Here is a 23,933-nt window from a genome sequence, read left to right as displayed (position 1 = left end):
TCCTGAGATGCCTGAGATGCACCGATAAGGTAATGGATAAGTAATAGCAGACATTTTAGGGGTCCTGCTGGACGTAGAGCATGCAGCGCCTGTGCCGGGGCCTATCACAAGCACAGCTCACACGCCTCGGCCTCTAGCCCCGTCCCCTCCGTCCTCCGGCCGCCGCCTACCGAGCTTCAGGCAGGCCACCATATGTTAGGCTTCACACCCCTCCGGCGGCAAACCAAGTTATTGACGAGCCAATGAGTGCCTAGGTGATTACTGCCTTTATCCAGGAACATCGTTTTGCCATCTTGATGGCAATGATATCTGACCATGATCTAATAAAGTAGTTCCGGTCATCGGCCCCTTGTCCGTAGGTGAGGTGGGAATAGTGGGGCAGTCCTGGTGCAGTGTGCCGTGGAAGCTCGGGTATCTCACTCAACTAACCCCACCCCCGCAATTCGGCTCGGCCTTTTTTCCATCTTCCCCCAAACATGTTCGTCTTCCCAGCAGACATTACTCCATCAGCAAGCATCTTGGCTCTCTGATCATCTTTCCCTTTCCCTTTTGGCCCCCTCCTTTCTCCAACGATACGGAATTCCCAGACAGGAAACCTGAACCCGGCACCACACTTTCATCACTTCTCCACCGGCCTACCACATCCCGCGCGGGAAGTACACAGCGGCAAACATCCGTGTCACAGTCTAGCCTGACAGCACATACAGAGTGAGATAGAAGACAAGCGAGCGTGCACCAACATTGCGTTGCACGTTATTAGACTTTCAGGCTTTCTAGCTCCGGGGAGTTCACCCTACCCATCAACTACCACATCCATCCACCTCCGTCTCCGACACCTCTTACACCCCCCTCCCTCATCTACCTTACACCAGCCATCCACCATTTGTGCCTCCTCCCAGCGCAAAGCACCCTCTTCCCCTACTTTACCCTGGCCTCCCCTCTTCCGTCTCCAACTCCAACTCCCCCGCACAAGCTTTCAGCAGGTCCATCCGAGGCAGGGAGAACATGACCCAGCTCTCCGCGCCGGACCCAACCTCTCCCCCGTCCTTCTCCGAAGACGCAACAACATCAACAACAACCACAGCAACTCCATCCACCACCACCACCACCAACGACACCACTCCAGCCCTGCAGCAGCAGAAATCCAACGGCGACGACGCCACCACCACCACCACACCCCCGACAGACGCCGAAGTCCACGAGATCAAAACCCACCTCGCCGCAGCCGCAGCGCTCGCCAAGGACCCGGCCGCCGCTACCGCTGCAACGTCAGCAGCAGCATCCAACACCAACACCACCACTACCAGTGACGACGAACCAAAGATCCTCATCCTCGACGGCGACGACGACTTCCAGGAGGTAACGAGCTACTGGGATGCTGAGGCCATGGCTCCCTTGAACGCCGTCTCTGCGGTTAGTCATTCTTCCGCCTGCTCTTGAGTTCTAGTTGTCACCTCTCCTGTCTTTTGCCTCCTCGCGCGATGTAGAACCTTGCAGTAGTTCGCAGCCATAGTAGCATCATCCAAGGCGACGTTCGCAGTAGTCGTAGTTGTAGTCAGTTCTACATCTCGACTTATGCGGCATCCAGCCCACCTTCAGTTTTATGTATCATCGCCGCCATATCCTCACACCCCTCCTCCACCCTTCACCTCATCTCACACACACACGCATGTAACATAGTATATACATCCCAAACATCTCACACTCCAACCTCGCCATTCTTCTTTTGTTTCTCTCTCTTTCTCCCCTTTCCTTTTCCTTTCTCTGCGTGTGTGGCGCCGACACACATGTCGCGCCGCCGCCAGAAGAAGCAACCATGTACTTGTGCGCGAACCGCATGCTGATGCGCTCAAAGGCGGCCATCGCGCGGCTGCGCCGCTACGTCCCGCCCCCGTTCCCCCTCTGGGACCGCCTCCCCGTCAGCCGCCGCGCCGCCGTCCTCATCCTGCTCTACGCCGACCGCAGGGGCGACCTCCGCGTTGTCATCACCATGCGCGCCGCCAGCCTGCGGAGCTTCTCCGGCCACGCCGCCTTCCCGGGCGGCAAGGCGGACACCCTGCAAGAAACGCCGTGTAAGTCACTACCCTCTGCCTCTGTCTTCTTCACAACACACCAAGTGGGATAGCCAGAGACATGAAATGCAGAAGAAGCACATCTAACCACCCCCAAGACGAAATCGCCCGCCGTGAAGCCTGGGAAGAAATCGGCCTGCCCATGGACGACGCCCGCATCCCCAAACCCTTCAAGATCGAGCCCCTCTGCTACCTCCCCTACAACCTCGCGCGCACCGAGCTCGTCGTCCGCCCCTGCGTCGCCTTCCTCCACGCCGACGAGGAGCCCGACGACCCGGAGCACCCCTCCCCGCTCGTCGAGGAGCGCATGATCCCCCGCCTCGACGCCAAGGAGGTCGCCGCCGTCTTCTCCGCCCCCTTCCACAACTTCCTCCGCGCCACGGACCAGGAATCGCCATCATCACTCGCAAACCAGAGGAAGCAGAGGCCGCTGCCCCCGGGGAGCTGGTACGAAGGCAACTGGATCCAGTGGAAGGACCACCCCTGGCGCGTGCACAACTTCTACGTCCCCGTCGACGACCAGCGCGTCACGACGCCCGGCAACGCAATGGACGCGGACCACCCGCAGGGCAACCTCGCCGAGAAGCTCGAGGAGGAGCAGGACCAGCAACGGAGGTTCAAGGTGTGGGGCCTCACGGCGCACATGCTCGTCGACGCGGCGCGCATCGCGTACGGGAAAGAGCCCGAGTTCGAGTGCAACCCGCACTTTGGCGACGAGGAGATCATCCTGCAGGCGGAGCGCGAGGGCAGCCTCGTTGACAAGAAGAGGAAAAGGGACGAGGGGGCGGGTGACAAGGATAAGGAGAAGACGGAGCCGGCCAAGATGTGAGAGAATTATTGGGAAAAGAGTCAGAGAGTTTGGGAAATATGCTTGCATTGGGTATGATTCTTTGGGAAGAAGGGTGCTTTCTCCCCGCCTTGTAGAAATAACTATAGAGTCTGCCGGCTAAAAGAAGCCGCAGCTGCCATGACGGAACGAAGATCTGCTTTACCCTGCCCCTCGTCCTTTTTGCTACCGAGGGAGAAAGCGTACGGGAATGTGTCCAACGCCTGCGACTTGCAACATCAGAAACCAATAAACAATGCGCCCGCCTGCCCGCACACCCATTTCCTGCCCCTGCTCCTCCGCGCGAATGATGATTCCAAAGCTGCGTCCCCCGCGGTCCCTGGAAAGAAAGGATATATGCCATTTGCAAACAAAAGTCGGGTCCCCTGAAGCTGTGGGACGTGTTCGTGTTGGTTTTTAAGGGAAAACGGGGAGTTTCTTTCAATGGCAGGCGTTGTCCTTTGTGGAGGAGGTTGAGTTCCCAAAGATGACGTAGCCGACGAAGGCGCCGACGGCGACTGCGACCATGACCCAGCCGTTGTAAGTCATAAAGATGAGCCTGGGGGAGGTTGAGGTCAGTTTCGACGAATGCGGTTGTGAATGGTACTATGCGCGCGCGGGTGGATTCCATGCAGCGCCGCGCAGCGCACGGCATGGCGGCCGCATTTGCTTGCGCACCCCGTGCATGTAGCCCAAACGTGGCGGCTGGAAGGGAGACGAGGGGAACTCACATAATCATGAAGGCGTAGAAGTTCTGCGCGGCGTACAGGGCTGCCTTGATGATGTGGGCGGTCCTGCTGGCCTCTGCTTGTTCGCGTCCTGTCCATAGGAAGGGGGTTGTCTCAGTAACGGTGCCAGCGATGCCTCAAGGAAGACAAGACTCTTAGCTTTTTCACATGGTTCTAGGGGGGAGGGGGGTTTTGTAATATCTGCGCTCACCGGGGGCCGGCCTCCTTCGTAGAGGAGGCGGCTCTTTTAGAGAGGTGTTTTGCGCATGTTTGTGTTTTATGTGTAAAGCAAAGAGTCTTGTGGGGGTTGTGATTTATGAAGAGGGGAGGTTTGTATGTTTTGGGAGATTGTCTGGATATGTGTGTGTGATATATGCGCATGTAGATGGCTCGGCCGGGGCTGGAGGAAAAGCTTACTCGGGAGGGAGTCGACGCGCTTGTTGACGGACTGCTCGTAGCGGCGGGATGCGGCGCGGAGGGCCTCGTAGCCGGCGGCGAGGGCGACGACGAGGAGGAGGGAGATGATGAGGCCGCCGGTCGAGCGGATGTGCCATTGGCGGAAGACGATGCAGAGGTTGTTCGTGTCCCAGGTGAAGAGCATCTAACACGGAAGATGGGAGGTTAGCATGGCTTGCGCATGTTCGGAGGAGGGAGCGGGTCGCGGGGACGGGGAAGAAGCCAAGCTATTGGCAATAGCTCGCCGCCGCCGCCGTGAAGAAGGCGTGAAGAGAAAGGACATACGCTCATGCTGCAGCGGTCGCCCATGCCGCCGCCCATACCGCCGTGGCCGCCCATGTTGCTGTGGTCCATGGCGGCGTGGTCCATGTGGGAGTGATCCATGTGTGCGTGGTCCATTTTGACGGGGAAATTTCTGGGTATTTTTTGACGGATGCTATGGTCGAGGATTCGAGGAGAGGGATTAAGAAGCGGTCGTCGAGGTTCGGATTGCGGTTGTTGATGTTTGAGAAAGAAGGGTTAAGGGGGCCCAAAGGCTCGGGATGTGATACTGCGGTCGGGGGTCGGATGGTGTCACATCAGCTGGGGGTGGTGTCTGATAAGATAAGAGGTGTACGCGGGGGGGAGGGTACGTCGTGGTCGGTTAGAGCGGGAGCTAAGGGGAAGATATGCGGGCGGGTATCAGAGAGACGATCTAGAATGAATGGGCAGAGCACGCCTGTTGAAGAATATGGGATTCTGGGATTTATCACGGCAAGGCATGCGGATCCAGCCTTGTGCCGTACATGGTCATGCAGAAAAATATCACTCAGGGCACTGCGCAGAGAAAGCGGTGGCGGGCCCGTGGCTTGAGGAAACTTGCTCATATGTGCGCAGGTTGCGACGGGATGTTCCCTCGTTCCTTTTGTTTGGTTGTCACTGTCGGTGTAGGGAAGGAGCAGGTAACTAACGGGCTGCTCGACTAGCCAACAACTCAGACGGGCACTGTTCAAAGGGTGTCAGCCTTTCTTCTGGTGCGTGGCAGGAGAGTTAAGGTCGATGCGGAATAGCTCTGGTCTGGTTGGACGAGGAGGGGCTGGAGCAGTGCCGCTGAGTGCGCTGTGCCGTGTACTTCCACTGCCCTCTAACCTCTAGGCACGCCGTAAGCAACTTCGCAGTGAGTGAGTTTGGGGCGAACTGGATGCGGGACGTGGCGGGAGGGAAGGACCTGGCAGTGCATTCGCGGCGGCTAAGGCGTTGTTGACTCGTCTGAATTGTTTTAAGAGGGTGGTTCCGCCCGGGCCTCTCCCCTCTGCTCGCATCCTCGGATGCAAGTCTCGTTCGCCAGCATCAGGTGGCCAGCCAGCGTGCTTTTTTCTCCAGTGAGATGGCAGCGGCCTGGGGGATTGCATTGCTGACGCAGACGAGGGCGGATCGCTCCCGAGTCCACTGTCCCATCTTCTCTCACAGACGGCCTCGTACAGCGAGCGAGGGCAGGGAATGCGAAGTGGGCGAGACAGCGCCAGACGGGTAGGGCGGGGCGAGGGGGGCCCGGCTCCCAGACATGTGTGATGCCATGCGTCACATGGGTGGCTCTTTTGGTCTTGCACATCTCTTCGCACTGCTGCTCCGTCACTGGACAGTTGATGCTGTTCAAGGATCGCTCGGCAGATACGGCGGGGTTGTTTCCGCTGAGCGGTTGGGGACCGGCTGTGGGTTTTGCCTGCGTGCCATTGAGGCTGCTACGGCTCGAGTTGCCGATGATGCGCGGATGAGACTGTCCGCTGGGATGTTTCTCATCTCGAAATGGAGTCTTTTGACGAGTTGCAGGTCTATATTAGTAAGACGGTCGGTTGTGAGAAAGCTCGTGGCGGGCCGTTCAGTTTGCTCCGAATCCCCAGGCCGAAGAGCCGCTCCGGATGAGGCACGGCTTTTAGCGGATGGAGGCTGATAAATGCGACTGCTCTTTTGTTAGAAATCCGACAGAGAGTCGACAAAAGCCTAAAGTCTCATCAAATGCTGACTTCTCATTCGCCACGCGAGAGCAAAGAGAGGGCGGCATTATCTACACAACGACATTGCATCCGCCCCCCTCAACTCTGACCTGACCTCATCTTGACCTGTCCATAAACCTCCTGCCGAGTCATCAACCCACATATAATTCTCCATCACAGGAGAAAAAAGTCAACTCTGATACTATTGGCAATTTATTGAATTGGAGCAGTGGCCCGCGACTCAAGTGAACCCGACAAACTTCTCACAATGCTTTCCACCCCTGTCAACCTCCCCAAGTGGTAAGTCCGCTTGTGATGCGCTTGAAGCTATTCGCGCGATACCAACTCACACCAACACAAGGCTGGAGGAGAACTCCCACCTCCTCAAACCGCCAATCAACAACTACTGCGTCTACAATGACGACTTCACCGTCATGGTAAACCAACCCCCTCCCCCTCTCACCCCCACCCGAAACCACGCAACTCACTCACAACCCCTCCCCAGATCGTCGGCGGCCCCAACGCCAGGACGGACTACCACATCAACCAGACCCCGGAGTGGTTCTACCAGTACAAGGGCGCCATGATGCTCAAGGTCGTCGACGACGGCGTCTTCAAGGACGTCATCATCCGCGAGGGCGACATGTTCCTGCTGCCCGGCAACACCCCGCACAACCCCGTGCGCTTCGCGAACACCGTCGGCGTCGTCCTCGAGCAGCGCCGCCCCGAGGGCTCGCTCGACCGCATGCGCTGGTACTGCGAGGCCTGCCGCGAGGTCGTCCACGAGGCGGCCTTCCACTGCACCGACCTCGGCACGCAGATCAAGGCCGCCGTCGAGGCGTTCAAGGCCGACGAGGCGGGCCGCACGTGTAAGAAGTGCGGCGTCGTCGCGGAGTCGGCGCCGAAGCCTGGGTCGATCAAGGACCCTAACCTGGAGTGATGGCGGGGCTTTTGAGATGGCGGAACGGAGTTTGGTGGGTGTTGTTCACGGGATGTTTGGTATATTGTAGGCGATGCAGATCAGTCCGTCTATAAAAGTACATGTGATTCTGATGCTGAATGTTTCGAGAAGTTATATTCTAGACCGGTGACCGCCGTGCCTCCTCTAACACATAAGACTGCTCATGATCCCTCATAATTTTAATCTAATTCAACCTCACATCCGCCTTATGTCTCCGCAAAGACGTACGAGCTAGGCGACTCCTCCACCGCGACCTCAATCTTGCCCTCGGCGAGCTCCTTGCCGCCCACACGGATACCGGCGCGGATGACGTCCCCAGGCACGGCCGGGCCAACGCCCGCGGGGGTGCCCGTGAGCACGATGTCGCCCTGCTCAAGGGTCATGACCTTGGAGATATCACTCAGGATGCGCGGGATCTGGAAGAGCATCAGGTTGGTCGAGGCGTCCTGCTTGGTCTCGTTGTTGACCTTGAGGAAGAGCTCGACGTCGTGCGGGTCCGCGATGGCGGACTTGGCGATGACGTCGCTCATGGGCAGGAAGGTGTCGAAGCCCTTGGCGATGTCCCAGGGCAGGCCCTTCTTCTTGGCCTCGTTCTGGGCGTTGCGCGCCGTCATGTCGATGGAGACGGCGTACGCTGTGACATGTTAGCCTGTGAGGGGAGATTGTGTGAGATGAAGGGGTGACGCACCCTCGATGGCGGCAAGGGCGCCCTTGTAGTCGTCGGGCTTGAGGTCCTTGACCTGCTTGCCGAGGATGAGGGCCAGCTCGACCTCGAAGTGCATGTCGACGCCCTTGGGCCTCAGGACGGGGCCGGCGCCGGGGAGCAGGATGGAGGAGGTGGGCTTCAGGAAGAAGAAGGGCTGCTTGGGGCGGGTGTTGTTGAGCTCCTTGACGTGGTCCCTGGATGCTGCATGTTAGCCGTCTGGATCACAGGCAATGGTGGGGGGTTGTTGCTCACGCATAGTTGCGACCGATGCACACGACCTTGCCGGCCTTCTTGAACGAGGCGGCGGTAGCCATTGAGCGCTTGAAAATCATCGACATCTTGACGATATATATGAATTGAGGTCTGAGATGGGGTTCTGTCAGCGTTCCGGGGGTTCTTTAGAGTGAGTGAGGGTAGGCGACGTCGGAGGTGGCCACCGGAGCTTCATCGGAGTCTCGGCTCACGAGCCCGATAACCTCGGGAGGATACCCGGTGAAAGGGAGGTTTGCTAACGTACAAGAACTTTGATAAATGCAGATAAAGGTGCGATTGTCAACTTCGAATTCTCATTCAATGAGGGCTTTGATTTCTTTTTCGTAAATGCACTACCAGATGATTCACTTACTCTGACTGGACAATGGCTTGCTCTGCTGGAGAGAGGTGTCTGAAGCTCCAGTGGGGAACTTCCCCTCGGGGAAAGCAGGAAAGCCCGAGGCCTGAGTGGTCAGAAACAAATATCGATAACGCCGGTTGAGCCACAGCGAGCCACAGTTATCGGTTCCAGCACGCCACCCCCACCACTCGGCATAGAACTCGAACTCGCAGGAACAGTCGAACAAATACTAACAATTCTTTCGGGTCGTTGCCATCATATATCTATGCTTTAAGTGTCTCATATACACATGGCATTCTAATTATCCTATGGCGGTGCTAGTGTAATGCGGGTAGCACTCCTTCGTCAGGCGACGTCCGTGAGGGCACGTTGTGGCATTTCGCAAGAGCTAGCTGTTCGTATCACTGTTAAATGCAATCACTCCTGGGGCAAGATAGGACAACGAAAGGCGAACAGCCGTGCAGGTTTGACTTTGATTCATCGGCTTTTCTGTGGGTGCTAGGGATAGCGGGTTGCCAGGGCCACGCCCAACAGCTGTATTCCTGTTATTTGTTTCCAGCTTTAAGATTACTTGCGCAATGAAAACTGCTAATGTGTGTACTGCAAAGTACATGTTAGACTCCAGAAATTAACCGCTTCTCGTTCTCGAAGGCACCACAGCATGGCGAGTTGTGTGAGATTGTCATCCAAAGTACGCGGTCATGTACAGCATACCCGAGTGTTGAGCATGGCCTCCGTCAATTCAAAAGGGCTGCAGCTAAGTTCCCTCGGCATACTACTGTGCAGTACGGATGGATGCCCAGACAAAGGCAGGACGACGGGACGGTTTCCCTAGGTCCGATACGTACTGAGATCTGCCCAAATTCCAAGCGGTGGAGAAGATCTGGTCGCGGGGAAAGCAAGTCAAACACCTCCCGTGGACAGTGACGGTGACAATCGACAGGGAAGAGCCTGGAGATCCGCGCATTGTGGCTGAAGTGCTCAGTGTGGGGGGTTTCCTCCTCCCCGCTTCCGCGAAGATGGCGACGGCATCAGATCCAATGGGAGATCGAAGAGGACACTTTGCCTTGTCTCCGGCGGGGTAACTGGGCGCCCTGGAGCTGCGCTCCTGCAACCTCTGATCTGCCGTCGTCTGGTACTCGGGAAGGTGATGTCCATTGGTGGTGTGCCTGTTTATCAGCAGTACTACGCAGTAGTGAATGTGCCACGGCGGCGTGCAGCAGGAATCAAGCACTCGCTGGAAGTCACCACAACGGCAGCTGCAGCAGTAGAGGAGCACCCGCACCGGCCGCTCTGTCCTTCCCCCACACGCTTCTCAGACACAATCAACTTTAAGCCGCCTGCAGCAAGCTAGAGGTACCTGACAAGCGCACCATCACACCGCTACTGCTATTGTACCTGACGCTCTGTGGGAAAGAAGGAAAAAGCTAAGACAACCCGGAAGCCTTGAATGACGGCGTCGGTGGGTTTCCATGGCCCGTCCCACCAACAACCTCCCACCTCCCAGGCTGTCTTTACCCTTCGGCCGCCCGCTAAATCCCACCATCGATATCCACTTCCCAGCAACGCCTTTAACATTCCTTGGACTTTAATTGACGACCTCCGTCCATCCCTTTACACGCACGCGACCGAAAATCTCCAGGAGCCCTTTCGCAACACAAACGCAGCAAAGGACGCCCGACGCCATGGAGAGTCTCCAGCTGGCGCAGATGCTCGCCGACCTGAGCAGCCTCAACGCAGCGGTACGTTTTCCTCTTCGTCATCGTCATCCCCTGGGACATTACTCGCCCATGTCACCCATCGAAATCTGCCCCTCGCGGTGCGCATCTCGCAGGGGGTAGGATAGGAGGCAGATCCGCAACAAACTTTTCTCTGTCTTCGCAGTGATGCTGCCCCTCCAAAACAACCCAGAAGCTGACGACACTTCCGTCAGGAACCCAATGCAGCAGCAGCTCTCGTGACGGCGAACAAGGCGATCGAGACCGTCGAAAAGACCAGCGGCGGCGTCGTCCCCAAGCGACCAACCGATGAACTCCGCCGCGCGCACTCTTCCCAGACATCACGCCCGGGCACAGGCACCGCGACGCCCGCCCGCGTCGACAAGTTCGGGCGCCGCATCATGATGAGCCCGCCCATGCTCTCGCGGTCCAACTCGGCCCAGGGTTCCGTTCCCGGCACGCCCAAGGGGGTTTCTGACGTACATCACCCCCCTCACCACCCATACCCCCACCACTTCCTGGAGGTCCCGGGACAGGAGACGAGAGCTCACATGATTGCGCAACAGGGCGAAGACGATTTGGACAGGGCTTCGACGCTGATGGCTTTGTACGAGATCCGCGCGAAGCTGAAGCAGCAGGACAACAGCAGTTTGATGAAGGCGAGGGAGAAGATTGCGGACCTCGCGCAGAGGCAGCAACAACAGCAACAAGGCGGCGCGGGCAAGAAGGAGTCCGAGAAGATTACCTCCAGGTTTACGTTCCCCAAGTGACGACAACGACGACACATCGACAACACGGATGGACGCAGACGGTTTTGTTACGTTTTGATCAGCGGCGGTACGGCGTTTTACGGGCAAAATTATTTCTCCATTTTTTCAGCAAGGGGGAACAGGTATTCGGCATGGTTGCTTTGTTAAAAGTCACGACGAATTTGGTGTTACGGGTTCCACGAGCGGTTGTACTTGGATGGCTGGGTATGTGCTGCAAGTTTGGGAGGACAGGGAGGCAACCTTTGATCAAGGTCGCTCGCTTGCTCTTGGTCTTGGTCCTTCATCAGGTTAATGAAGGGCCTTGGGAAAAATTCGGTGCGGTTTGATAAAAGATTGCGAGGGTCTGTTATCCTTCGAGGACGCAGCCTCTTTTGATGCTCTGTAATAAAGCGGTTGGGAGGCTGAGTACATCGCAGCGCTTGCTGGGGGAAGTTCCCTTGAGGCTGACCAGCGCAGGGTTCGTGTGTTCGTAGACTACGCTTTTCTTCTAATACCAAGAGCATTACAATTGTGATATGAGAGTGTTCGCGGACCAATGTGTTGGAGGAGCTTAGATGTGAAGGATACCGAAAAAGGGATGTAGGCGGTAAAAAAGTTAACCTGCCGCCAAGCCCGGCGGTGCACCGGACATACCACGGAGGTCCCGGCCGACGGGGTATGCGGCGGAAGGTGAGGGATTTGAGACCGAACCAACTGTCCGGCGCCTAGCTCGGGGATTGGCTAGGAAGCGCGGCAAGACAAGCAAAATCAGAGTTGGTCGCGAACGAGAAGCTGGAAACAGCCTTGGCGGAGGCGCCATGGAGGCGGTAAATCTAATCTCTGTTGGAGGGGCCGTCGAAGTTCAGCTGGGATCTCCAGGTGGGATGGGTTAGATTATATCAAGCTGACCTAAATTCTCGGCCGGGCCGTACTATGTTAAGTAATCGTAGCCCCCAACGTCCTCGTTTTTGAAAGTCTTGTTGGTCGTTCGTGCTTTCGAGCATTGTGTACGTCACATACGGTTTGCTCTGGATGGACATTTGGACCGCCATTGCTGCGGCGGGGATCCTTGGTCAGCCCCTCCCAGTGGGGTGGTCCTCGACGCCAGGCAGCGCTGGACGGGGCCGCCGTCAGCAGCAGCAGTGCCCCCGGCAGCCCGGGACACGCGGGTCGCCGGGCGTCTTTTAAGGTTGGTTTTGGCAGTCGCACTCGCGTCGAAGAAATGGAGCTAGAACCCAGGATGGTGGTGGGTATTCCTATCCTCAATCCCTAGAAACGCCCGCGAGAGGACGGGTTTACATGGAAGGAAACGTTGGATTGCTGTTGTAAACAAGTGAGGGCTTATTAGGCTGAAGCTATAAGTAAGTCGAAGAAGGGGGAAGGTTCTTAGTGGAGGGGGACGAGATGAGACGAAGCTGCAGAGAAACGAGACCAGCCGGAGATATTATGCTTGCGATTCCTAGGTAGGTATCTCACGTGGGCGGCCGTCTCTCGTTGAGTTACCCTGACGGACGAAGTTGTGGAATGTCGCCGCCGGTCGGTATATCGATCGCTTAGCTCTGATGTGTTCCGGAATAGGCAATTGGGGATTTCACTATCACTGGCGATGCGGGAGAGGTGACAAATGGAGGGACGGGCGGATCTGATGAGCTGCGCAACAGTGGTGGCATCTGCATCGCCTAGTCCACTTGGCTCGCGAATTGGCAGACCAAGTACCTGAGGACGCGAGATGCTGCAGAAGATGGGCGACGGCGCAAAAGTTTCCTCTCGATGATTCCAGATTCCGGCGGTGGTGACTGGTCGTCGGGAGGAAGGTAGGGTCACGCTACCGCGACAGCGCCACGGTTGGTGAGGAATCCCAGCGGGGGAATATTGGGCCACCAGAAGTGTTTGGCCAAGCCTCCCTCGTTTGCCTTTTCGGCTGGTGATGTCAGGCGCTGGGAGCGATATCCCCGGCCGGCCTGCGCTCGCTGTGATTCGCTCCTCGGCGTGCTGCGAGGAGAGGACAGCTGCGGTTGGCTCACTATTGGATTACACAGCCACTGACGGGTCGCTGGAGAGCGGTGGACTGACTGGCTGGTCGGGCGAAATGGACCCTGCGGAATAGAAATGTTTTGTCATGACTTTGCTGGTTGAGCAGTTTAGTGGGAAGTAGTGCTGATACCGGCGCAGCGGTGATGCTGATTGCTGATGATGCCGGTGCTGCTGAGATGTTTCTGAGGGAGGCATGGTCCAGGTGCTCAAGATTCGGATAGGTAGGTACCGTCTCGATGGAACGGAGGGACGGAGGTACAGGAACGGCAAAATCGGAACGAGTTTCGTGAGGCAGCCCGGTGTTGGGATACGGCGGCCGGAGAGTAAGGGTACTTGGGGTGCGTTGGAGTCAGTCACTATGTGTGTGTGTGTGGGAATGCGCGAAGGTTCCAAGCTCCGAACAAGCAACCAAAAGTCTGGGCAGAGGAGGCAGGCCACGCAATTCATTCGGGGCCGGTGACTCTGCCCAGCCTCCAAGACGTCGCTTTGTCCAGAGACGGGTGACGGCCTTCTTGGCCTTTTCTTCCGCACCTAACTTTCATGACCTACCAACGAATATAATTGATCCATCCCTCGTCCTTCCCCCCTCCCTCTTTCGCCCATCCCATTTATTTAGACCTTTTTCCGCCAAGCTCGCGCTCAGCCTAATCAAACCCGACTCGACTCTTGCAGCGTACGCTCCGACCTGCATAACACCCCAAACGACCTAAGCCTTATTGCACCTAAACCCACCTACGAGGTCCCTGAAGCAGAGAACCTAACCCGGGCGGGCCTTTTTTCATCCAACCTTTGCCCCATTCACTCGTACGAGGGGTTGAGCATTCCAGCAACCGCGACGTCAGGCCAACAGCCATCACGTCATTGAATAGCAATACATCTCACGACACAACGCCACGAGCTTTCTTTGGCTTTGGCATCACTGCGAAGACAAATCCAAACGACTGGGAGACTTCCTAACATTGCGTCCTTATTTTTACGGCCACACTCCCTGTTTGTCGGTCGGTAGACAAATTCGATTGGCAACTTCCGTCACCTACACCCGACAACAAGCATCGACTGCGCCGTCTCCAGCAAGCGCATCGTCAAAACCATCAACATGGCGCCCGCAGACTTTCACATCCTCCCCTACCCTCTCCCTCAGGCAACTCACGATGCGATTACGAAGAGGTAAGTCTGTCGTCATACTTCCCCGTCGGGCACATCGCGATCTTCCGCCGATCAACAACGACGGCAGATTGCGATGTGGCCCCCCGCCCCCGTCCCATCGCCGCAACGATTCATCCACGGAAAACTAACACCAACGTCCAGAGCCACGTACTGTAACGCATACGGGTGCTACGAACGCAGTTCGTGGTACTACTGGGGCCGCTGGGTCCTCGCCGCCGTCGTCCTGGGTATCGCCATCCTCATCCTCGTCGCACTAGGGTACGTTACATCCAGCCCATCGCCTTCCCCGACAAATCCCCCAAAAAGAAGCTGAACTGACTCTCTCAAAACAGATGCGTGAGCTCCCGCCGTCGCAGAAAGCGCGGCATGTCGCCCTTCTACGGCACCGGCTGGATGAGCAACAACCAAAAGTACTACCCCCAGAACACCACCTACGCCTACAACCAGCAGTACCCGCAGCAGGGCTACGGCCAAGGCCAGCCCGGGCAGTACCAGAACCCGCCCCCGGCCTACGGCCAGCAGCAGCCCCAGTACACCGGCACCACCTTCAACCCCAACGACGGCTACTACGGCAATCACAACGAGGGCATCAACCTCCAGCAGCCGCAGAACGCGTACCACCAACCCCAGGGAACCTACGCGCCTCCTGCTGGCCCGCCTCCCGGAAAGTAAGAGGGTGCTTGCGTGTGTTTGTGATTTTCGGAGAGGATGAGTTGTCATGCGAGAAAGACAAGAACGATGGAAGGAAATGGGAAGGGATATGCGAACAACAAATGATACCTCGATTGCGGACAAAAATTGGTCCAGCGGCGTTTTTAAAGGGTTTCCTTTTCGATGGGAACTGGAGGACCTATGAAGATGAACCATGTGGAGGAACGAAACGTCGGCTGGAGTAATTCTCCTCCTTTTCACGGCCTACAACGGTTAAGAAAGAGGCATTTTTCTCTTCTGACTGTATGATATCTCTTTTTTCAGTAAAAAGACTAGTTTTTCTAACCACCTGAATCTCTGTTGACGCTGTGACGTGATTTCCATGTCGTTGGCCGGTCTACGGTAACGCGCTAAGCTCAGGCCGTGAGGACTCTTAAACGCCAGCTTCAACATCAGATGGTTCCTGAATTTGCCTTAGCTGACATCTGAGCTTCTAGAATGAGCTTCCAGAAAACACGGGGCGCTCTCTGGCGGCGACAATCTCGGCGCTCTGGAGCCGGAAGCTAGAAAACGAGGAAGGATGCCTAAAACGCCCATATCCCGGAATCTCGTGGCGTCCTTGGTTTGATCCCAAGATCCTCCCAGATGAAGATGCAGTCGAGAAACCACAGTCAAGTCAACAGTAGAATTCACCAAGCAAGCCGAATAGTATTAAACCAGGAGCCTTAGCGCAGTAGGTAGAGTACTTTACCCAGCAGCACTGAAAATATATCGGAGCACGAAAACGTGTGCCCTCTTTCTTCATCGGCGGTTGTCCGGACGTACACGGCGCCTCCTCTCCCCCTCAGGACCGCCTGGAATGCGACGAGAAAGTCTCACCGACGCTGCTTGAAACACTAAGGGCCATGTTCGCATATAAAACGACCGAACCCCTTCAGCGCCCACCGTCGACCGAAAAGTTCGAGACAAGGAGAACCATCCTCGGTTTCGCAACGCTATTCTCGGCGGCCCCCATTGCCGTATCCGACCTGCTCAGCCCGCCTGACGAGAAGACACAAAACACGCGGAGTTCCGATTGTGGCGAGTGAGGTCGGGATTGGAGTAGAGTTGTGTGGCTGACCCGGGTGGCGTTCATGGAAATAACCATCGGCCGTGGCATCCGAATCATGTGGGAAAGCCCCAGACGCCCGGACCACTGCCAAGTCAGCATGGGTGCCTCAATCCTCAGGCTCAGGCAGCGACAGATAGAGTCCACTCAAAGTGCAGGTTTCACCTTGTGACCCTGCAGATTGCAAGCCACTCTGTCTCTGTCTCTGCATGTTGCGAGCAGATTTCGGCCGGCGTGTGGGTTTTGGCCTGTTCCCGCTTTGCTGCTGCGAAACTTCGGTAACCCGTCAGCGGGCGAGCAAGCTCAAAATTGTGGTCGACGAATCCAAATCATCTCCGACCCCTGAAAGCTTCTCAAAAGGAAAAGCGGGAGAGGATGAAATACGTACCCCCTGGTCGGCTTAAGAGGCTGCCGCTAAGGGACCGGGACTTGGGGAGGAGGGAATGCTTCGACCAACGGCGAACGCGATGCTGGAAGAGGTGGGAAGGGGAACGGCTGCGCCGCGGCACTTGCGCGATTACAGGGGATTTGCTGGCACAGAATTTTGCAGTGCATGCTTCTGCAGCGAGTTGCCTCTGACTTGCTTGCCTGCCCGCTGGCAGAGTTCGCATTTCTCAGCGAGGGTGAGGCCGGGAGAGAGGGAGACTCTGCGGGAGAGAATGCGAGCGAGGAGCGAACTGCTCACCCCACCAGAGTTCGTCTGAGCCAGGCACGATGCATGCCGCACGGCACGCTGCACGCTACGGCCAGGAACGCCTGTGAGAGCCAGGACGCTCGTGGAGCTTCAGGTCCAATCTGCATCCACTTTGGTGAGCACTCAGCAGCCAGCAGCAGCGCGGCTTGGTACACTAGGCAGGGGGATGCCGCTAGAGCGGCATGGCGCTCGATCGCAATTCAAATTTCCCGCTCACAATCTGAAATCTCCCTTGGCTTCCCTCATGTGTGTGGGCTGTGGACAGTGGTGCGCGTGCGTGTGTCTTCTCTCTGCCTTCCATCTCTGCTCTCTCGTTCTCTCTATCGCTCTTGATCGCTCTCTCTTAGGTAGGCACGACACACTGACGATTTTGTCATTGCGCAGTGTGATTTGTTGATCTCCCTGTCTCTCTCTCGTTCTGAGGTAGGCTGTCCTTCCCTCGGGCCGTTTCCTCACCTCTTCGCTCTCACTGGACGGGGTTCATCCACTGTGTGTTTTGTCGTCTTGATCGCCCGCAACCCTCGTGGAAACCGTTAGCTTTCTGGGAAAGTAGCGCGTGCGTCACGTCAATCCTTTCCCGTTCCTTTCTCCTCTCAACGCTCCTCGTTATTTTTCTCCCTCGTCCCTCCTCATCCTCCTCCCTTCCGTCCCCTCACTGACGCTCCGGGAAAAGGTACACCTCCAAGTCCATCCCATCCACGGCACGGCGGCCTCTCACATCCTCTTTTTTATTTCTCTTGACACCCTTTGGAGGTGCATTATCCTCGACAACCCGACCCGGCAGGCTGCGTCCTGTTCCGTTCGCTCCTTTATCAGTTGTCTTTCGTCCCAAGTCCCGCCCGCCTTCCCGAGGCTGTTTGATGCCGGCTCCTCGTGTCTCTCTGCGCCTGATTCACTCCCTTCAAGGAACGATAGACATATACACAGCATCAGCAAAGTTTGGATAAACAATCCACTCATTCCTTTCTCGACTCAGCCCGCCGCCACACGAGAATTTATTGCATTTTTCGTCACCACACACACAATTTACGTCTCACGACAAGACCCTCCTCAGCTACAGCCCACTACGTACCTGGGATATCCGTGTTTCTCTTGACAAGGCCCGCGTATACCATACGAAATATCGGGAACCACCACCCCTTTTCTACACCAAACAAACAGCGTCATTCGCCCAATAAACCGCCAGCCCCCAACCGCAATCTGTTGGCCACCGATCGCCTATTCTCGGGGTCATCCTGTCAACCCTGCGGTGCTTACTGACTGCACCGCCCAGTTTCAGCGCCATTTTGAGACGAAAACCTCTGGGCTTCCCTCGGTCCTACGCTGTCATTCGCTGCGCCTTCCCTACCACTACGCAAGGGGGCGACTACGCTTTACACTGCACCTCCCGCAGTGACGAACCACCTTCAACTCTCCCTCTAACGGCAACACACAGGCATTTCAATTTCGTCCCTTCCAGAACCGGTCTGTGAGAGGGGACATCTACTTTCGTTCACGCCTGCCGCTTTCGCTTGCTGCGCTTTTGCCTCTTCGCCCGTTTCTCGCCTGAGATCGCTCTGTTACACCTGCGTCACCCGGACCTTCAGGACACAAGCGGCTCGCCTTCCATTCCCTTGACTGCACGGAAGATCAACGTGCGTTCAGCCGATCAAACGAAACACCGAGCAATCCGTCTTTTTTCATGAGATGATGGATCTATAGTCTTGCTACTATTCCGCAACTTAATCCCTCTCTCATTCGACAATCCCGACCTCGACACATACCCCGGCTTTTTCGAGGGTAACATACCGAGAAACACGTTCGTTGGAGAGGAATTCGGCATCTCAGCTTTCAAGATGCCTTCGATCGACGTCGCCATGGCGAGGAGCCTCCGCGGAGGAGTTTGGGGCTCAGTAATGTCTAGCATGGCCGCGACTATCGAGAAGCGCCAGATCATGTCCACGGTGGAGAATGTGGGAAACCAGGTTAATGATGTGAAGACGGCATTTTCAAGTTGGGACAACTGCATGTCCGTCAACTACTGCAAGTAGGTTTACACGGCTTAAATTTGAATCGATGGATGCTGACATGCGCAGGTGGCCGGTCATCGGAGTCATGATTGTCGGTGGCTTGATCATCTTTTCGATTGTATGGTGTATCATTCGATGCGCTTGCTGCGGTCTATCGTGCTGCTGCCAGTGCTGCTACTGCCTCAAGTGCTGCGGTAACTGCTGCGGCTGCTGCGACACCCCGAAAGGAACGCCTCACAAGTACCTCGACGAGCCATATTCTTCGAATCAAGGATACAAGTCACAAGCGCCCATGAACGCGAACTCGAACGTCCCGCCATTCCTCCAAAACCAGCCCACGCATACCGCACACTCCACAGCACCGGCGCCGGTGGCATCCGGAGCCTCGGCGCCCCCTCAGTACGCCGAATTTGATGTTAGCAAGTCCGGAGGCAAGGAGGACGCTGACGCTCTTCCTGCCATGCCCAGCTGGGAAGGTGCTGGATCTAAGAAGGTTGCGGTTGAGGAAGAGGTGGAGCTGGAGCAGATGAACAAGCCCGCAGCGTCGCCAAACCCGAACATGCCTCTCATGGCACCCAACGCCATGTCCCACCCGAACAGCCCGATGCCTGGCGACAGGAGCCCCTACGGACAAAACGGACAGGCCGGAGCTAGCGGCTACTTCCCCAATCAGCCTGCGGACCCCTACGCCATGAACAACCAAGGATTCAACAACAACTACGACAATGGATACGGACAGTCCAACTCATCTTTCGGCGTCGACCAGTATGGAGCCGCAGCTGCGGCTGGAGCAGCTGGAGGCATGGCGATGAATCAAGGCAGACGGACTCCCGCCCGTGAGTTCAACAACAACGGCTACGGCCCGCAAAGAGGACAGACTTTCCCACCGCCCCAGCACGAGCTCGACGGAGGTTTCGGTGGTTTTGAGCAAGGAGGATATGGCATGGGCCGCCCCCCGCGCAACGGACCTAGCCCGGCCCCTAGCAGAGCCTTCACTGCCCCCCCTCGCAACGGCCCCAGCCCTGCGCCTGCTGGCTACCGCCGCTCGCCGGCCCCCGATTACCGCGGTTCCCCCGCCCCTCCTGCCGACTACCGCAGATCCCCGGCTCCTCAGGATCCCTACCGCCGGTCCCCTGCGCCTCAAAACGACTACGGCTTTGACCAACAAGACCAGTATGGCAACGACAACTACAACCGTCAACAATACGGTGGCGGTGCGCGTCAGTACTCGTCTGAGTCAACCCGACCTCTGGCCGCGCCTCAGCGTAGCTACACTGGAGACCACGCTCCCCAGTCCCCCGACCTCCAAAACTCTGGCGGCTTTGACTTCCAGTCAGGCTACAGCCGCCCGCAGCAGTACAACTACAACCGCGGCCCCGCCACTGGCCAGCCAATGCGCGCCGAGCCTGAGGAGGAAGAACAGCGACCCCCGCAAAGCAGCGGTGGCACGTACCCAGGATACAAGGCCTACCAGCCAACCAAAGAAGGCTGGAGCGGCGTTTGAGCGAAATGAAAAAAAAAGCATTTATCACGACCTTTTGACATGGAAAGCATTGTTTTCGCATGCGTGGCGACAAAGTGGAATGCTGTCTTCGTCACGGCAGTCTATTTAAAGACTAATGCAGTCCGAAATTCATACATCCGAGGCGGCGTTACTTTGAGTTTTGATTAAAGTGGTTTCGTGATGGGGTTATCCCTGAACCGACCGTACCCTGTTGCAGAAACTACTGGTCGTCTGTTTGGAACATCAAAAAGAGAGAACTGGGATTGGTTTCCCACACGGAGTTTCGGGCATACAGAAAGAGCCTTTTTTCGAATCTTGATGAGGGAGCAATGGAGGGTGTATAATGAAATGACCCAGGTCAAAGTTTCTGTTTCTATGTTTTATTGTTTTTCTGTACGGGTTTCCCTTGCGTCATGGCGAGTCTTCATTTCTTGCGGGGCCTTTTGTTCTTTTTTTTGCATTCGCGTGGATTTGGCCGTCCACACAGCACTTCTTCACCTCACACGTCTTGACGCCGAACGAGCCGCGGGCTGGCGTCGTCTCCCGTCATTGATGATTTACTGCATGATCATCCGCAGACTTGGGATGGATTTGAGTTTTGGGGAGCAGGAAGGGGCTTACTCGGACGTTGTGTCTAGGGTAGGGGGTGCGGGAGATGGACAGGGGTAAAGAGGTTGTTGCGATGATGGTGTGGGAGAGATACCCGCTTCGAGAGAGGGAGATATCAGAGGATTGAATTGAAAATATCACACTAAGGGCTTATGACATGTTAATCGTGCGACGTGATGATAGGATTCGAGTGGGCCTCACTTAGTGACCATGTTGAAACTTTTGCGATCCGTGTATGAACTGTGTCTCTTCGTCCTTTCTGATGAACATAGAGGCGCGCAAGTATGCGGTTGACTATGAAGATGACGCGATGATTGATTTTCTTTTCTGTGAGTATCCCCAAAATTGCCTTTAGCATCCTATCTTTTGTGTCTGTGACTGCAGTGTCTTGTGGTCCATCAAAACACCAAGACGTCTGAAGTCCAACTTTGCCAGGCTGTTGTCGCCATCACACGGGGGCATACACAAGGGAAACCGGTGGTGATGCGAAACGCAGCGAACCGCGATAGGGTCTCTGGTGATGGTGGTGGCGTCGGCGGGAGAGTATACCACGAGAGAGGATTGAGAGCTTGATCTTTGTCGATGTGGATGTGGATGAAAAAGGACAAAGGAGGATGTGATGTTGTTGGGGTAGCTGGGCATGCGAGAAACTTATGAACCTTCCGAAGCGTGGATTGGGGATTTTGGTAAGGATGCGATGACGCGGTTCAATCTGCTGTTGAACAATCCACCCCCCTCCTTCTTGTCACGAGGCCTCGATTTGGGAAGTAGGAGCCGGCTCTTCCCTTTGTGCCATCCTACATAACCTCCCATACCGTCCTTCGACCACAATGTGTCAATGAGTTGTCGCGGTCAGCATGGGAGTCGCGGCGGCGGCTGTGATGCCTGCGCGCGGCGACCTCCATGGCCATGTTTGAGGTGCCATGCCAAGCGGGACGGACCACGATAACCTCTTCCTCTTCTGCCCAAGCTGCCGCCAGTCGAGGTGTCCAGACCGGCGCAGGTGTGGTGGCGCGGTGAATCGGTTTACCCCCATCGCTGTTGACATTCTCGATGTAAATGCTCAATTGATATTCCGCGGTGTCCCAAGCCCGGCTGAATTGCAATTGCATAGCTTCCATACCCTCTCTGCTCTGCCAGACGTTCATTGTGGTTGGGCGACGTAGGGTCCCCGTACCGTCAACTCTGCGCGCAGCTGCGTCTTGGGCGTCCGGTCCCCATGCCCGAAAGCATCTCAAGGGCACGGCTTTGAGTAATCCCCCCTCTGCCTCCCTTACCCTTCCGCACCATTCATCAGAGGCCGGGCCGCTTCACCGTCATCGCATTTCCCTATGCCTTGTGGCAGCTTAACACTAGGTTGTGGCGTAGCATGCCATCGTCTTGGTGTCATGCCGTCCTCTCCCATCTCGTCCGCTCCGGCCAGGAGCTCGAAATTGTGTTGAGCGGCTTTGTTCACGCCTCGATTGCTCGATACACAGAAGCTTTCGTCTTCAACATACACGCAGGCAGTCTTGCGATCCGCCATGCTGGCTTCGTTCGGGACTGTGCCGTGGCAAAACAATCTCGGAAGAAAAGAAGTCATTGACAACGGGAGTCTTGAGAAACAGACCTGCCTGACCAGCTAATGCATTGAATTACCCGAGCTTGCTATTCTCCATAAATACGCTGCGCAGCAAGATATGTGATAACGTATATAAACCATATCGATATTGTTACAACCCTAAGAGGCCACTAGGCCCTACACCCGTACATGTTCTAGGTTCCGTCCTCTCGTAAGGGTTACAAACATCACTCCTTAGGGAAGAGCTCCGCCGATATGTCCTTCCTTTGGTGGTTCGTCCTGCTCGAGCTGCTGCCAATCACCGTCGGCGCATCGCCATCCGTGTCGGGGTCATACTCGGCATCGTCCGCGTGCTTCGCCTTCTTTAACCTCAGACTGCCGCCGTCGTCCGAGTCGGTGTCGTTGTCGCTCGCCTCGTCGGCGTCGTCGTACGGGCTGACGGCCGCGTGCTGCGAGCTCCACTCGGGGTCTTCGTCCGGCAGACGCTCGTGCTCGATCTGCGGCTGCTTGATGAAGGAGTCGATGATGTAGTACTGCAGCGCGTTCATGATGAGGGGGAAGAACATCATGACGAAGAAGATTTGCAGCTGCTCGTTGCCCTCGGTCCAGCGCAGGGCCCAGTCGCCGACGCGCGAGATCCAGGGGAGCAGCAGGAAGATGATGAGCACGCAGAGCTTCATGCCAAAGAGGCCGCAGAAGTAGATGACGGACTGCTTCAGCCACCACCAGGCGTTTGGCGGGTTGCCATAGTTGCCGGACTTTATCGACTCGGCGGGCTTGCCCATTGGCGTGTAGGCCACAAGGCCGGTGAGGACTCGGAGGAGCACGATAAGGATGGGGATGCCGATCGTTGTCTGGAACACACGTTAGCCAGGCACAGACAGACGCAGGGAGCACGGGAAACTTACATCGATAGCGAGATTGAGCAGGTAAAATGAGCAAGGGTTCGGCGTGTAGTCCTCCTCGCGCGTCACTAACCTCCGCACATTGGCGGTCGTCGCAGGGTCCAGCGTAACAGAGAAGCGTCCCGACGTCAACATGGACATGAAGACGTTGGCGATGTGCACCAGCACCGAGCCAAACACCTGCTTCGACACATCAAAGAACCAGATCTTGACGGGCCTTTGCGGTCGTTCCCTCCAGCGCTTGTACACCAATGACAGAAGCGCCAGACCGCCGAGGGCAGCCTGGACGATGAGAGCAAAGGAGCCGAGCAGGCTGCACTCGCCGTTGCCGCCTCCCTCCTTCATGGCAGCGGTCGCAGTCGCGGCGGCGGCCGATGTGACAGCGGTGGCGACGACGTCGGCCATGGTCTCTGCTGCTGGGTTCGTGAGGGGGATCATGGTTGTTGTTGCAGCGGCAGCGAGGGCGGCGGCGAGGGTTGATGTGGGAAGCGCATCTTGGGCGCCAGTCGCTATTGCGTAGGGCGGCGGGGGGGCCATTGGCCTGGCCGGTCTAGCGATTATGTACGGCTAAGGGAGGCAAAGACGCGGTGTCTTTGTGACCTGGTGACGCCTAGGTCGGGAGGGGGGGCGAGGTGCGGCGTCGGAATGTGGATGACGTTTTGGGAGATCGGGGGTGGGCGCGCGCTCTCTTTCTTCCCGTCTTTCTGGGGTTGACGGTAGTGGTGGTGGTGGTGGTGGTGGTTGGTCGTGTGGGCAGGCGAAACGGTTCTACCTGACTAGCTTCGAGACACGGGCAAATATGTATGCAGGTCGATAGTTGGAGCTCCGACGTGAAGACCGGCGACGGGGTTCAGAAAAGCAAGGAAGAAACAGGTAAACGCGCTTGCAG

At 56.7% G+C, this 23,933-nt stretch overlaps 7 protein-coding genes and 1 pseudogene across 8 annotated transcripts; 5 read left to right on the top strand and 3 right to left on the bottom strand.

The window, feature by feature from the left end:
• Positions 1-900: 900 nt before the first annotated feature.
• GCG54_00005018 lies at positions 901-2,898 on the top strand (annotated as a pseudogene). The gene is made up of 3 exons: positions 901-1,413; positions 1,856-2,072; positions 2,171-2,898. Coding segments are annotated over exons 1-3 (1,458 nt in total).
• Positions 2,899-3,339: 441 nt separating this feature from the next.
• Positions 3,340-4,481, bottom strand: GCG54_00005017 (Copper transport protein ctr6; the record flags this gene model as incomplete). Its single annotated transcript, XM_045405051.1, has 4 exons — positions 3,340-3,457; positions 3,630-3,762; positions 4,044-4,227; positions 4,368-4,481. The coding sequence occupies 4 exons, from the start codon at positions 4,479-4,481 to the stop codon at positions 3,340-3,342; spliced, it is 549 nt and encodes a 182-aa protein (XP_045271235.1).
• A 1,842-nt stretch (positions 4,482-6,323) lies between these two features.
• Positions 6,324-6,995, top strand: GCG54_00005016 (3-hydroxyanthranilate 3 4-dioxygenase; the record flags this gene model as incomplete). The annotated part of the gene is made up of 3 exons (XM_045405050.1): positions 6,324-6,355; positions 6,417-6,492; positions 6,561-6,995. 3 exons carry the CDS (start codon positions 6,324-6,326, stop codon positions 6,993-6,995), a joined length of 543 nt encoding a protein of 180 aa, XP_045271234.1.
• Positions 6,340-8,060, bottom strand: GCG54_00005015 (3-hydroxyanthranilate 3 4-dioxygenase; the record flags this gene model as incomplete). The annotated part of the gene is made up of 5 exons (XM_045405049.1): positions 6,340-6,461; positions 6,548-6,963; positions 7,245-7,650; positions 7,705-7,916; positions 7,975-8,060. 5 exons carry the CDS (start codon positions 8,058-8,060, stop codon positions 6,340-6,342), a joined length of 1,242 nt encoding a protein of 413 aa, XP_045271233.1.
• Positions 8,061-10,020: 1,960 nt separating this feature from the next.
• On the top strand, positions 10,021-10,823 carry GCG54_00005014 (uncharacterized protein; the record flags this gene model as incomplete). Its single annotated transcript, XM_045405048.1, has 2 exons — positions 10,021-10,077; positions 10,269-10,823. The coding sequence occupies 2 exons, from the start codon at positions 10,021-10,023 to the stop codon at positions 10,821-10,823; spliced, it is 612 nt and encodes a 203-aa protein (XP_045271232.1).
• Positions 10,824-13,932: 3,109 nt separating this feature from the next.
• Positions 13,933-14,675, top strand: GCG54_00005013 (uncharacterized protein; the record flags this gene model as incomplete). The annotated part of the gene is made up of 3 exons (XM_045405047.1): positions 13,933-14,003; positions 14,145-14,261; positions 14,336-14,675. The coding sequence occupies 3 exons, from the start codon at positions 13,933-13,935 to the stop codon at positions 14,673-14,675; spliced, it is 528 nt and encodes a 175-aa protein (XP_045271231.1).
• A 3,616-nt stretch (positions 14,676-18,291) lies between these two features.
• On the top strand, positions 18,292-19,969 carry GCG54_00005012 (uncharacterized protein; the record flags this gene model as incomplete). The annotated part of the gene is made up of 2 exons (XM_045405046.1): positions 18,292-18,482; positions 18,532-19,969. The coding sequence occupies 2 exons, from the start codon at positions 18,292-18,294 to the stop codon at positions 19,967-19,969; spliced, it is 1,629 nt and encodes a 542-aa protein (XP_045271230.1).
• A 2,397-nt stretch (positions 19,970-22,366) lies between these two features.
• GCG54_00005011 (uncharacterized protein) lies at positions 22,367-23,581 on the bottom strand (the record flags this gene model as incomplete). The annotated part of the gene is made up of 2 exons (XM_045405045.1): positions 22,367-22,993; positions 23,048-23,581. 2 exons carry the CDS (start codon positions 23,579-23,581, stop codon positions 22,367-22,369), a joined length of 1,161 nt encoding a protein of 386 aa, XP_045271229.1.
• Positions 23,582-23,933: the final 352 nt, after the last annotated feature.

The sequence above is a fragment of the Colletotrichum gloeosporioides genome (assembly GCF_011800055.1).
Source record: "Colletotrichum gloeosporioides strain Lc1 chromosome Unknown consensus_2, whole genome shotgun sequence".
NCBI classification, from domain to species: domain Eukaryota; kingdom Fungi; phylum Ascomycota; class Sordariomycetes; order Glomerellales; family Glomerellaceae; genus Colletotrichum; species Colletotrichum gloeosporioides.
This window is presented reverse-complemented; position numbering and strand designations above follow the sequence as displayed.